This window comes from Amblyraja radiata, chromosome 5, assembly GCF_010909765.2.
Source record: "Amblyraja radiata isolate CabotCenter1 chromosome 5, sAmbRad1.1.pri, whole genome shotgun sequence".
Taxonomy (NCBI): Eukaryota; Metazoa; Chordata; class Chondrichthyes; order Rajiformes; family Rajidae; genus Amblyraja; species Amblyraja radiata.
In genome coordinates, this window is record NC_045960.1 from 19,210,641 (window position 1) to 19,224,728 (window position 14,088).

General features: G+C 44.3%; 1 protein-coding gene across 1 annotated transcript in view; it reads left to right on the plus strand.

The window, feature by feature from the left end:
- Positions 1-14,088, plus strand: part of csmd1 (CUB and Sushi multiple domains 1) — a 501,649-nt gene that overhangs the window by 133,662 nt on the left and 353,899 nt on the right. The window contains exon 20 of the mRNA XM_033020497.1: positions 7,188-7,304. Coding sequence (XP_032876388.1) covers positions 7,188-7,304 — 117 coding nt within the window. The remainder of the gene's footprint in view (positions 1-7,187; positions 7,305-14,088) is intronic.

A 14,088-nucleotide genomic window follows, 5' to 3' on the forward strand; every position in this document is an offset into this window, starting at 1 on the left:
TATGAAAGTCCTGACATCCCAGGAATCAGTCTGGTGAACCTTCTCTGCACTCCCTCTATGGCAATAATGTCCTTCCTCAGATTTGGAGACCAAAACTGTACACAATACTCCAGGTGTGGTCTCACCAAGACCCTGTACAACTGCAGTAGAACCTCCCTGCTCCTATACTCAAATCCTTTTGCTATGAAAGCTAACATACCATTCGCTTTCTTCACTGCCTGCTGCACCTGCATGCCCACTTTCAATGACTGGTGTACCATGACACCCAGGTCTCGCTGCAACTCCCCTTTTCCTAGTCGGCCACCATTTAGATAATAGTCTGCTTTCCTGTTTTTGCCACCAAAATGGATAACCTCACATTTACTGAAGATGGACATAAAATGCTGGAGTAAAGGGCCTGTCCCACTTAGGCGACTGCCAGCGACTGTCGTAGTCGTAGCAGGTTGCCGAAAAAGTGGCGACTGGACCCCCCCCCATGACAATGTCTACAACAAGCTACACAACCTACCACCTAGCCGACGTCAGGCTATGGCAAGCTACCGACAACCAGCGACCGATTAGGGCATCCACCTACGACAACTCAGACCACACAGGCGACAACCTATGACAGCCAAAGCCGACCTACGTCCACCCGCGACAAGCTACGACCCTGTCGGCGACAACTGAAGCCAACTGAAGATAATTCAGTCGCCGGTACCTGTTGCCGGTTGACGTAGGTAGTCACTAATGGAGTTCACCGAAGTAAGCACCCGGCGACAACCAACGTCACCTGGTGACAACCTGCGTCGTCCTGGCGACAACCTACGACAGAAGAAGTCAAGCTACGTCAAGCCCACAGTCGCCGAAAGGTTTTGAACATTTCAAAATCCAGCGGCGACCAGAAAAACGTTACGCCTCTTTAGGCAACTTGAGGAGACTACTCATGACCATACAGGCGTCACCCCGCGACCATGTTGCGACGGCCTAGTCGCTTGTTGTCGCCGAAAAAATTGCTTAAGTGTGACAAGGGCTTAACTCAGCAGTCAGGCAACATCTCTGGAGAAAAATAAATAGGTGACGTTTCATGTCAAGATGTGCTTTTGGATTAGAAAATGCACCACTGCTCAGGTAAGAGATAAATTGATAGCCGTCCTCTGAAATTAGTTAGATTCTGTAATTCCCATATCAATTGTTAATACCTGTACGCAATTGGGAAGGAATTACTGAGCTTGACATTAGACTACAGGAAATTACTGGAACACATTATAAGGAAAGAAGAAGTAATAATCGGGCAATTAGAACATTATCCTGGACCGAATAGCTTGTGTGATAGCTGGCGGTCTGTAGGAAACCTTGGGCTGCGACTCATTCAGTACTTGCATGTCTTAAATTCTGCCTGTGATCAACCAAACATGCAGATCTAATGTGAGTTTGAACTAGATGCCGGCACATCCAATATTCTGGTTCACCAGCAATGGACTGCCACTGACTACAGCCATGAAGTAAGTCTGGTGGCAGCTCACATCAGAGCTCTCATTTCTACACCTGGACAATTGGTGAGGGGGTGGCAACGTCATTCTTCTCCATGGGGTCATTGGCATTCTGTATGGAAGGAGGTATGCAGGTCAATTATTGCTTTGTATTAACAAGGTGTGATCTCGCTGAAACCAGACTCAGAGAAAAGTCAATGGGGAAGACCTTGAGAGGTTTTTTCCACTGGTGGGAGAGCAAAGAACTGGGAGACAGGTGACAGAGGTTATGGGGAGAAGGCAGTAGAATGGGGTTGAGAAGGAAAGATAGATCAGCCATGATTGAATGTGGACGGGGTAGACGATGGGCCGATTGGCTTAATTCTGCCAAATAATGACAAATAAAAGGTATTGTATTGTATTGCTCCTGGAACTTATGAACTGATGGCACAATCTCAAGACAAGGATCAACCTTTCAAAACTGAGCTGAGGAGACAAGAAAGAGGGTTAAAATTGCTTGCTATTTTCTTCTCTAACTATAACAAGCTCCAACTATATTCAGGGTTGGTCAATAATCAACTTATTTTTGAATGGCTGGGCTTGTATACTCTGGAATTTAGAAGGATTAGAGGGGATCTTGTTGAAACATATAAGATTGTCAAGGGTTTGGACACGCTGGAGGCAGGAAACATGTTCCCGATGTTGGGAGAGTCCAGAACCAAGGGCCACAGTTTAAGAATAAGGAGTAAGCCATTTAGAACGGAGATGATGAAACACTTTTTCTCACAGAGAGTTTTGAGTCTGTGGAATTCTCTGCCTCAGAGGGCGGTGGAGGCCGGTTCTCTGGATACTTTCAAGAGAGAGCTAGATAGGGCTCTTAAAATAGCGGAGTCAGGGGATATGGGGAGAAGGCAGGAACGAGGTACGGATTGGGGATGATCAGCCATGATCACATTGAATGGCGGTGCTGGCTCGACAGGCCGAATAGCCTACTCCTGCACCTATTGTCTATTGTCTAACTCAAAGATAATGAAGATAGATGAATGTGATTGAATGTGAAATTGTTCAGATCAAGCTTGAAGGGCCTTCGAGACTATATGGAAGAGGGAAAGTGTATGTTGTAAATCTCCAGGGCTTCCAGTGTTCAATGCAATGGCTGATCCATAAATTATATAGTTAATGTTGTCTTAGAGCATAAGATCATAAGGGATATGAGTAGAATTAGACCATTTAGCCCATCAAGTCTACCTCACCATTCAATCATGGCTGATCTATCTCTTCCTTCTAACCCCATTCTCCTGCCTTTGCCCCATAACCTCTGACACTGTACTAATCAAGAATCTATCGATCTCTGCCTTAAAAATATCCACTGACTTTGCCTCCATAGTCTTCTGTGACAAAGAATTGCACAGATTCACCATCCAGCATAAGAGCAGGGAAATGGGTTAGCTGCCAAGTATAGAGTCTTAGTGTGGAAACGGGCCACTCGGCCCAACCGCTCAACATGTCCCATCTACACTAGTCCCACCTGCCTTCATTTGCCCCATATCCCTCTAAACCTGTTCTATTCATGTACCCGTCCAAATGTTTTTAAAATGTTATGCTTAGTACTTGAAGCTTCAGCACGTAATGTCTCTTGTGAGACTAATTGCTGTTCACTGTACATGTCCTGAATTGCATAACGTGCATTAGTGAGGCTTGAGGTGCTGTGACAAACATTACTGTTGTGAGGCTGATTACAGAGCAATGCATGGCAACGTTTTACGTTTCTCTCTTCACTGCAAGTTGCTCTTTCTTGTTGCAGTGTTAGTGGGCGACAGTGTGAATTGTTCAGCAAGGCGGTACAGCGGTAGAGTTGCTACCTCACAGCACTAGAGACCCGGGTTCAATACTGAGCATGGATGCTGTCAGTACAGAGTTTTTATACGTGCTCCCTGTGACTGCGTGGGTTTTCTCCAAGTGCTCTAGTTTCCTCCCACACTCCAAAGACGTACAGGTTTGCAGGTTAATAGCCTTCGAAAAAAATTGTCAATTGTCCTTAGTGTGTAGGATAGTGTTGTAGGATTGTACAGGGTGATCGCTGGTCACTGCAGTCTCTGTGAGCCGATGGGCCTGTTTCCGCTCTGTATCTCTAAACTAAACTAATGCTGTGCTCCGTTGGCACATTCTGCCGCACACTCAACTTCTAAATATATCTTTAAAAAGTCACAAAGAAGCAAACGGCTAACTCTTATGACACTGGGGCTTGTTACCAAGTGGTAACTAATTATGTGAGGGTGAGGGTGAAGTCTCATAATAATTGGAATCAACTAAACCTTCTTGCTGGGCACAAAGTTTCCAAGTATCTCAATAATTGGTAGCTGTCAAAGTTATGACTCAACCATTTTATTCAAGCTTTCCCATCTCTGTAACTTCATTATCTAACGCGATGAGCAAAGCTGAATATAACAAACTTTCAAAATTAATATACGTTCACTCCGAATACGTAACCGTTTGTAGGTTAATTGGCTTGGTAAAAAAAAAAATTGTCCCTGCAGGTGTAGGATAGTGTTAATGTGCGGGGATCGCTGGTCGGCGCGGACCTGGTGGGCCGAAGGACCTGTTTCCACGCTGTGTCTCGAAACTAAACTAAACTAAATTCACCCAGAATTTATTCAGGAAGATCAGCCGCAGAATTTGGGGTATCAACACCATAGTTGATCATTTTACTGGGACAGGTATTATAGCCCTGTCCCACGGTACGAGTTCATTCCAAGAGCTCTCCCGAGTTTGCCCTGATTCGAACTCGGAGATTTACGATAATGGCCACTCGTCGGTACTCAGGGCTCTCGTGGACATTTTTCAACGTTGAAAAATGTTCACGAGTCTTCCCGAGCTTACCTGCCATTAGCGAGTCTTCCCGAGTACCTGCCGTTAGTGCTAAGAGACGTCCCTGAGCTCCGACGTACCCGCTACGTTCATTCTCCGTGCTTACCATGAGTTTGATTTTTTTTTAACTCGGGAGAGATCTTGGAATGAACTCGTACCGTGGGACAGGGCTTTTAGCTACCTCCCTGAGTTCCGAAATATGTTGAATTATTATCACTTCAACTCAGCTTGGCATTTTCTTGAACACTGGATGTGGGGGACATTAAGGGCGGCACGGTGGTGCAGCGGTAGAGTTACTGCCTCACAGCGCCAGAGACCCAGGTTCAATCCTGACCACGGGTGCTGTCTGTACAGAGTTTGTACGTTCACCCTGTCACCTGCATGGGTTTTCTCTGAGATCTCTGGTTTCCTCTCACACTCCAAAGACGTACAGGTTTGTAGGTTAGTTGGCTTGATATGAATGTAAAATTGGCCCTAGTGTGTGTAGGAGAGAGTTAATGTGCGGGGATCGCTGGTCGGTGCGGACTCGGTGAGCTGAAGGGGCTGTTTCCACACTGTATCTCTAAACTAAACTAAAATAAGGGTAGATGTGCAAATGAATTGCTGTCTCCCCTGAGAGAACTGTTTTAGAAATGAAGATGTGTAAAATGAGTTTTACTTTTTAGTTTAGAATTTTGGTCTGGGTTTAGTTTAGTTTATTGTCATGTGTACCGAGGTACAGTGAAAAGCTTTTGTTGTGTACTAGTCAGTCAGTGGAAAGACAATGCATTACAATCAAGCCATCCACGGTGTACAGATAAAGAGCAGAACGTTTAATGCAAGCTAAAGTCCAATTACAAATAATCCAAGGGTCTCCAGTGAGGTCGATGGGAGGTCAGGGCCACTCTCTAGTTGTTGATAGGATGGTTCAGTTACCTGATGACAGCTGGGAAGAAACTGTCCCTGAATCTGGAGTTGTGCGTTTTCACACTTCTGTACCTCTTGCCTGATGGGAGATGGGAGAAGAGAGAGTGAGCGAGATGAGGCTGAGAAGAGACTCATCGTTGATTATACCATAGTCAGGATTGAACCTGAGACTCTTGAGCTGTGAGGCAGCATCTCTACCACTGTGCTACCATGCTGCCCCAGTGTCTGCTACAGTGTCTTCTCTATTGGAAAAGTCCTAGCCATTGGCAGAAAATAATTTGGATGGAGAAAGATCCAACAAAAGTCATTAGAGAAAATAACCATATCATTTAATTTTGTGCTAAATGTCCATCTGAAAGATGGGAGGTTTTTCTTGTTCTTGTTTACAACAGTGACATGGGTCATAGTGAGAACACAGATGAAGCTAAGGTTGAACAACTAACCTGAAAGACAACAGCTTCAGTGGGAAACACACCCACTGGATGGTCACGCACGAGTTGCATCTATTTGTAGTTAAGACTCTTCCTTTAATTGTTGGCTTAAGTCTAGAGGTTGAGTGGTCATGTTACAGATGTACAAGACATTAGTGAGGCCACATTTAGAGTATTGTGTTCAATTTTGGTCACCCTGTTGTAGGAAAGATGTTGTCAAGCTGGAATGAGTACAGAGAAGTTTTGCAAGGATGTTGCCGGGACTCGAGGGCCTGAGCTACAGTGAGAGGTTGAGTAGACTTGGACTTTATTCCTTGGAGAGCGGGAGGATGAGGGGCGATCTTATTGAGTTGCATAGGACATGAGAGGAATAGATGGGGTAAATGCACAGTCTTTTACCCTGAGTAGGGGAATTGAGAACCAGAGGATGTAGATTTAAGGTGAGGGAAGAAAGATTTAATAGGCACCTGTGGGGACCATTTTCAAAAAGGATGGTGGGTGTATGAAACTAGCTGCTAGAGAGGTCGTTGAGGCAGGTACTATCATGAAATTTAAAAACTTTTGAGTTTAGTTTATTGTCTCGTTTACTGAGGTGCAGTGAAAAGCTTTTGTTGCGTGCTAACCAGTCTGCGGAAAGGCAATACACGATTACACTCAAGCCATCTGCAGTGGGCAAATGCAGGATAAAGGGAATAATGTTTGGTGCAAGATTAAGTACAGTAAAGTCCGATCAAACGTAGTCAGAGATACATGGGAAGGATAGGTTTAGAGGTAAACGCAGGCTGGTGGGACGAGTGTTGATGGGACATTTTGTTTAACAAGGACAAGTTGGGTCGAAGGGCCTGTTTCCATGCTGTATGACTGTGACTATGGAATGAGTTTGTTGTTCTGGTCCCATGCTCAATAAATAAGGAGCTACATGGATCTGCTTGCCTAGATTTTATGCTGTGCGAGGTGAGAGCTCTTCAAATGCTTAACAAGGTTAAGTTAGGTTTATTGTTGTCACGTGTACTGAGGTACTGCAAGGTGTTCTGTTTTGCATGCTATCCAATCAGATCAGATAATACTGTGCATAAATACAATCATGTCAAACTCCAACACAAAAGGCAGAGCAAAGGGGAAGATGCAGAGTGCAGAATATAGTTCTTGGCACAATACAAGGAGATGAGACCCCACAGTGACACAGCAGTGGAGTTGCTGCCTCACTGCGCCAGAGACCTGGGTTTGATCCTGACTATGGGTGCTGTCTGTACAGAGTTTGTATGTTCTCCCTGTGACTGCGTGGGTTTGTTCTGGTTTTCGCCCACGTTTCGACATCGTACAGGTTTGTAGATTTATTGCGTTCTGTAAATTGTCCATAGTATTTAGGCTGTAACTAGTGTATGGGTGATCATTGGTCAGTATGGACTCGATGGGTGAAGACCCTGTTTCCACCCTGTATCTCGAAAGTATCCTCAATGAGACATATTTCTGCTCAGTTCAATCATGTATTTGCCAGTCGGTACCTAAGAGGTGTTATCTCTCCACTTTTCAGCTCCATGCGGAGGTCAACACACTGGGTCTCAAGGAGTTGTTCTTTCACCGAATTATCCTCGCAACTATTCAAGCGGCCAGACCTGTTTGTACTCCATCACCGTGCCAAAGGAATTTGGTGAGTTTATGCTTCTGATTGAGGCATTTGAATCGCTGATATTTGATTGAGGTATTTGAATCGCAACATCACCCTTGCTATTGCATTTGAACCTCCATCTTATTACATTCTAGGTGGTGTTCTTGACCTGGCTTCAAGTGACATTGCACCCGTCCTTAAAAATTAGAGCAACTAACTGTACTCGGAGAAATAAAAAAGCACAAATGGATTTATTTGGATTCTTATTCTGTCCGTCGATGGCAGAGTAAAGGGGAACAAAAAGCTTAATTGAATTATTTTATATGCTTGAGAAAAGGGAAATGAGGAATACAATAGAACCTACAGGAAGTCAAATGATGCAGACAGAGACAAAATGCTGGAGTAATTCAGTGAGTCAGGCAACATCTCTGGAGAAAAAGAATAGGTGGTGTTTCAGGTCAGGACCTTTCATCAGAATGAAGCAGTTCTCTCAACTGGGGGAAAAATACTCAATATCCTCTTGGTAATTGTATTCGATGTGACTTGTTTATTGTTTTTCTGCCAGAAAAAGAGCCTTCCCTTTGGATTTGGTTTTAGAGTTTTTAAAGCTATTGGTTTATGTCTTCAGCCAATGGAACCTACAATGGAGTAGACTTTCTCCCTTCCCAGTGAAACAAAGTCTGTGTGTTTATGTTCATGTCAAAGGACCAGGACGAGGTCAAGTCCACTTTGTCATTCAATCATAGCTGATCAATCTTTCCCTCACAACCTCATTCTCCTGCCTTCTCCCCATAAACTCTGAAACCCGTACCCGTACTATCTGACACCCGTACTATCAATGATTTGACAGTACGAAATGTATATGGCATGGGTAGCAAGTTTGCAGATGACACAAAAGCGTCATATTATAAATAGTGAAGAAGGTTATCAAAAATTATAACAGGGATTTAATTGGTTGGGCAGGTAAGCTGAGGAATGGTTGATGGAAGGTCGACACAAAATGCTGGGGTAACTCAGCGGGCCAGGCAGCATCTCTAGAGAGAAGGAATGGGTGATGTTTCGGGTCGAGACACGTCTTCAGACCTTTCAGAATGGTTGATGGAATTGAATAGAGAAATGTGAGGTGTTGCTTTTGGGGAGCACTAACATGGGCAGAACCTGCACAGAACAGTCGCGTTCTGGGAGTGTTGTAGAGCCAAGGGATCTAGGAGTACAGATACATAGTTAATTGGAAGAGGCCTCTCGGGTTGAAAGGCTTTTGGCACATTGGCCTTTATCAGTCAGAGTATTGCGTATAGAAGGTAGGAGGTCATGTTGCAGTTGTATAAGATGTAGATTAGACCATATTTAGTGTATTGTGTTCACTTTTCAGCAGCATGTTATGGAAAAATGTTGTCAAGCTGGAAAAAGTGCAGAAAAGATTTACGAGTATGTTGCTAGGACTAGAGGACCTGAGCTATAGGGAAGGGGTTGAGCAGGCTGGGACTCTATTCCCTGGAGCGCAGGAGGATGAGGGTTGATCTTATATAGGTGTACAATCAAAAGAGGATAGAATCGGGTACACGTGATGAGAGGATAGATCGGGAACAAGCTGCCAGAGGATGTAGTTGAGGCTGGGACTAACACAACATTCAATAAACAATCAATCTATAGGAAACGGGGGCAGTGTTTCCACTTTGAAGGAAATTACCCAAAATAAATGGAATAATTTTGGGAAATTTGAGGAAATTTCCACATTCGGCCCACGAAGGGGTGTAAAGATAATACACACAGCACTGCCGGTTTGGCACTCCAAGGTTTAAACAGAGCACTGTCAGTTTAACGCGTGAGAATTTAAACAAAGAGCTGTCGACTGCAGCGCTATGGGTTCTAAATATAGCACTCTGGCCACAGCGCTATGGGTCACAGACTGTTCGGGAAAATTCTTGTATAACAATGAGTCTTTGGAATTCTCTTTCTCAGTGGAAGCTGAGCCTTTGATTATTTTTCAGGCAGTGGTAGAATTCTGGATAAGCCTTTGGTGAAAAGTTACCAATGGGCGGTGGGATTGCAGTTACACTGAGGTTGTCCTTGATTTTACAGAACGGTGGGTGGGCTCAAGGGGCCGAGAGGGAAGGAGGGAGAGGGGACGGAGTGGGGGCGAGAGGAGGGGGAGGGGAGGGGGAGATAGAGGGAGGGGGAGCAAGGGAGGGAGAGAAGGAGGGATGGAATAAGAGAGGGGGGAGAAAAAAGGGAGGAAGCGGGAGGGAAAGGGAGCGAGAGAAAGAGGGAGGGCAAGGGAGGGAGAGGGAAGGAGAATGAGTGAGAGGGAGGGAGAAAGATGGAGAGAGGGAGGGAAATATCGAGGGAAGGAGAGGGAGAGATGGAGGGACAAAGAGAGGGAGGGAGGGAAATAGGAGGGAGGAAGGGAGAGAGCAGAGTCAGAGCTTGAGACATAACACATGAGAGCAGGTTGAAAAAAACGAAGGCAACGAAAGCTGCCTTGCATAACACTGTATAAGTGAGTAACAGAAGCAGGCAGACATGGTGTAGTTGCATAGATATGTTTGCCTTGTTCTTCTTTGTGTTGTTAACGTGTGCCTGCGAAAAAAACCCAACAACAAATAGCACACAGGAAGCATTTTTGAAAATATCAGGAAATACCATCAAATTACAGGAAATTTGGGATTTCAGGAATTTTTTGTTGTTGAAGTGTGGTAGCACTGAACGGGGGTTCCCCTCCTCCATTATAGATGAGGCTCTCACTAAGGTCTCCTCGACATCCTGCAGCTCCGCTCTTGCTCCCCCTCCCTCCATTCGCAACAAGGATAGTCCCCCCTTGTCCTCGCCTTCCACCCCATCAGCCGTCGCATACAGCATATAATCCTCCAATACTTTTGCCACCTCCAATGGGATCCCACTACTGGCCACATCTTCCCATCTCCATCCTTTTCTCGAACTGAAACATCAGCCATTCCTTCTCTCCAGAAATGCTGCCTGTCCAGCTGAGTTACTCCAGCATTTTGTCTCTGCATTCAAGAAACAATTAGACAGTTACATAGATAGGACGGTTTAGAGGAAGATGGGACAAATGCAGGCAGGTGGGACTCGTGTAGATGTGGACTAGTGGATATGTTGGCCGTTGTGGGCAAGTTCGGCCAAAGGGCCTGTTTCCATGATGTAAGACTCTAATGAAGAATCTCTGCCTTAAATATCCATTGATTTGGACTCCGCAGCCTTCTGTGGCAATAAATTCCACAGATTCACCATCCTTCAGTCCAAAGGTGATGAGCGTTTGCACTTTCTGGCTTCAGTCAAGTTTCCACAACTATACTGGGAACACTGAGTCCTCTGGTCATTTTCATAGAGTGAAACAAGCCCCCCCCACAGGCCAGCCACACTTGTCCCACCTGCCTGCGTTTGATCCATATCCCTCCAAACCTGCCCTATCCATGTACCTGTCTGTTTCTTAAACGTTGGGATAGTCCCAGCCTCAACTACTTCCTCTGGCAACTTGTTCCATACACTCACCAGCATTTGTGTGAAAAGGTTACCCCGTAGAATCTTTTCCCTTTCACCTTCAACCTATATCCTCTGGTCCTCAATTCACCCACTCTGGGCAAGAGACTCTGTGCATCTGCCTGATCTATTCCTCTCATGACTTGTACACCTCAATGAGATCATCCCTCATCCGCCTGCACTCCAAGGAATAGAGTCCCAGCCTACTCCCCCTTTCCCTTTAGCTCAGACCCTCTAGTCCTGGCAACATAAATCTCTCTGCACCCTTTCCAGTGTGATCACGTCTTTCCTACAACATGAACTGAACACAATACTCTAAATGCAGCCTCACCAACGTCTTATACAACTGCAACATAACCTCGCTTTCAGTGTGAATTTTTTAAAATGTTAAATATAAACATAATAGACATGAAGCATGCTGCTGAGATGCTTTGATGCTGGTGAGTGGAAAAATAAATCAAGGTAATTGTAAATTGTCCCGTGTGTGTGTGTGTGTGTGTAGGCTAGTGTAGGGTGTGCTGGGATCGCTGGTCAGCACAGACTCATTGGACCAAAGGACTTGCTTTTGTGGTATATCTCTAAACTAAACTAAGCTAATGTTTGAGCTGGACCTCACTAACATCCTGTACTCCCACTTCAATCCTGACTATGGGTGCTGTCTGTATGGAGTGTGTATGTTCCCCTTGTGACCACGTGTGTTTTCTCCGGGTGCTCCAGTTTCCTCCCACATTTAAAAGACGTGACAGAAGCTGGACCTCACTAACATTATGACTTCCAAGCATGCAATCAATAAGAAAATGTTATTATAGAGTCAGTAAAACACAGTGATTACTGGAAACATTCAGCTTGGGTAGCATCTGTGGAAAGAGAAGCAGCATTGCCCTCACTTCCAGTTGATAACTGTTTCTATTTCTGGAGATGCTGTCTGACCTGCTGAGATTTTCCAGCACTTTCTCTTTTTGTCTCAGATTTGCAGCATCTGCAGTAGTTTGCATTTCATCTGTTACTGTTGTTTCAAGGAATGTGTGAATAAGACATGGATTGGATAAAGAGGTTCCTTTTTTTATTAGCCCAGTCACTGCGTATATTTTATTTATCTATATTATCTTATTGTTTCCTTTTAAACATTTGAAGCCCCTTATCCTATATTTAGGGAAATATATTGGAAATGTTATTGCATCGGCCTTTGTAATTTAACTCTCGAGGGCGGCACTGTGGAACAGAGGACAGCAAAATGGTGCAGTGGTAGAGTTGCTGCTTCACAGTGCCAGTGACCCGGGTTTGATCATGACTACGGGTGCTGTCTGTATGGAGTGTGTATGTCCCCCTTGTGACCGCGTGTGTTTTCTCCGGGTGCTCCGGTTTCCTCCCACATTCAAAAGACGTACAGGTTTATAGGTCATTTGGCTTCTGTATATTGTCCCTTGCGTGTAGGATGGAAATTGTGAACAGGTGATTGCTGGTTGGCGTGGAGTCAGTGGGAAGAGGGGCCTGTTTCTACACTGTGTCTGCAAACTAAACCTGGTAGAACTGTCTTCACCTGAAATGTCACCTATTCCTCTTCTCCAGAGATGTGGCCTGACCCGCTGAGTCTACACTACTGACTGCAGCAAATTGTGTCTATAAACTTGGTATCAATCTGGAGAAATTGCACATCCTGATTCATTCTGGATGCATAATCTTATAGATTGTGTTTTTGAAACAAAATGGACATTGATTTTTTTTTATTTTGTCCTTCATGATCTTTCCGTCTTATAACCAGAGCTTTCTCTAAGGCCTGGCTTCTATGGTGTAGCTGAAATTGGACCCTGGTGAACTCTTTATTGGTTAAATGTGAGAACCAATGACAATCCCAATGATATTTCAGAATGTATTAGAAAAGCAGCCTAAATATGATTATTTCCAGTGGAACTTTCAATAACACTGCAATACAATAACACAATATTGTAATCTACATACAGTAACACAATAACATGGCAGCTTGAGCAGATGAAACCGCAATTCACTTGAGTACTTACAGTTCAGTGTGATCTCAATAGACAATAGGTGCAGGAGTAGGCCATTCGGCCCTTCGAGCCAGCACTGCCATTTGATATGATCATGGCTGATCATCCACAATCAGTGCACACTGATCCTCAATCCTCCACACTGGGGAACTAAACACAGATTGTGAGATCTTTCTAGAAACCATCCAAGTTGTAGATCAGCAGATATTCTGTTAATACCCTGACGCACTTTCTTTTCCTTTGTTTTAACATGTTGCAAAGTGTTGCTGCCTTACAGCGCCAGGGACCCGGGTTAGATCCTGACTATAGGTGCTGTCTGTGCGGTGTTCTTATGTTCTCCCTGTGACTGCATGGGTTTTCTCCGGCGCACCGGTTTCCTCCCACATTCCAAAGAGTTTGTAGGTTAATTGGTGTTCTGTAAAATTGTCCCTAGTGTCTAGAATAGTGCTAGTGTACTAGTGACAGTGTCTAGAATAGTGCTAGTGATCGCTGGTAGGCGTGGACTCCCTGGGCCAAAGGGCCTGTTTCCAGTATCTCTAAAGTTTCACCTATGCAAACATTTTCAATGAACCCAATAGTGAAAATGGCAACAACTCCTCCTGCATTCTTTCCAGAGGACCTTGCTATATCTTCAGCCTCAAAGGAACAAGTCACTTTGGTAAACTTTTCATAGGAACGACAACACTCTTTGTTGCATTTGTGTGAACATGTGAAAATTGTTCTAAAGTGCCATTGTGACTGGATCTAAGAAACTATTCAAGCTGCAACTAAATCATGAAATTCATAAGGGGGGGGGGGACATCAACAGATGATGATTTTCTTATCTTGATCTCCACCTGCTTGCCCTCCTCAAGGTGCGCCCTGACTTTCAATATTCAATACATTTTTGATGCAGAAAATTTCCAAAATCAGTAAGTGATTTGTTTATCAAAAACCTGAAATCATAGAAATGCTTTCACATTTAGTATATTTTATATTGGTACTGTAAGTTTGGATGTATTATTGTTAGTGTACTGAGGTACAGTGAAAAAACAGTTTTGCATGGCATCAAGTCCAATAATAGTATACATCTATACATCAATGTCAAACTCAAGTACAATAGGTAGAGTGAAGGGAACGATACAGAATTAAGAATATTGGGCCTCGAGGGCCTGAGTTACAGGGAGAGTTTGCGCAGGCTAGTATTTTATTCCTTGGAGCGCAGGAGGATGAGGTTGTGATCTTATAGAGGTGTACAAAATCATGAATAGATTGGGTAAACGCAGAGTCTCTTGCACAGAGTAGGGGAATCGAGAACCAGAGGACATAAGTTCAAGGTGAGG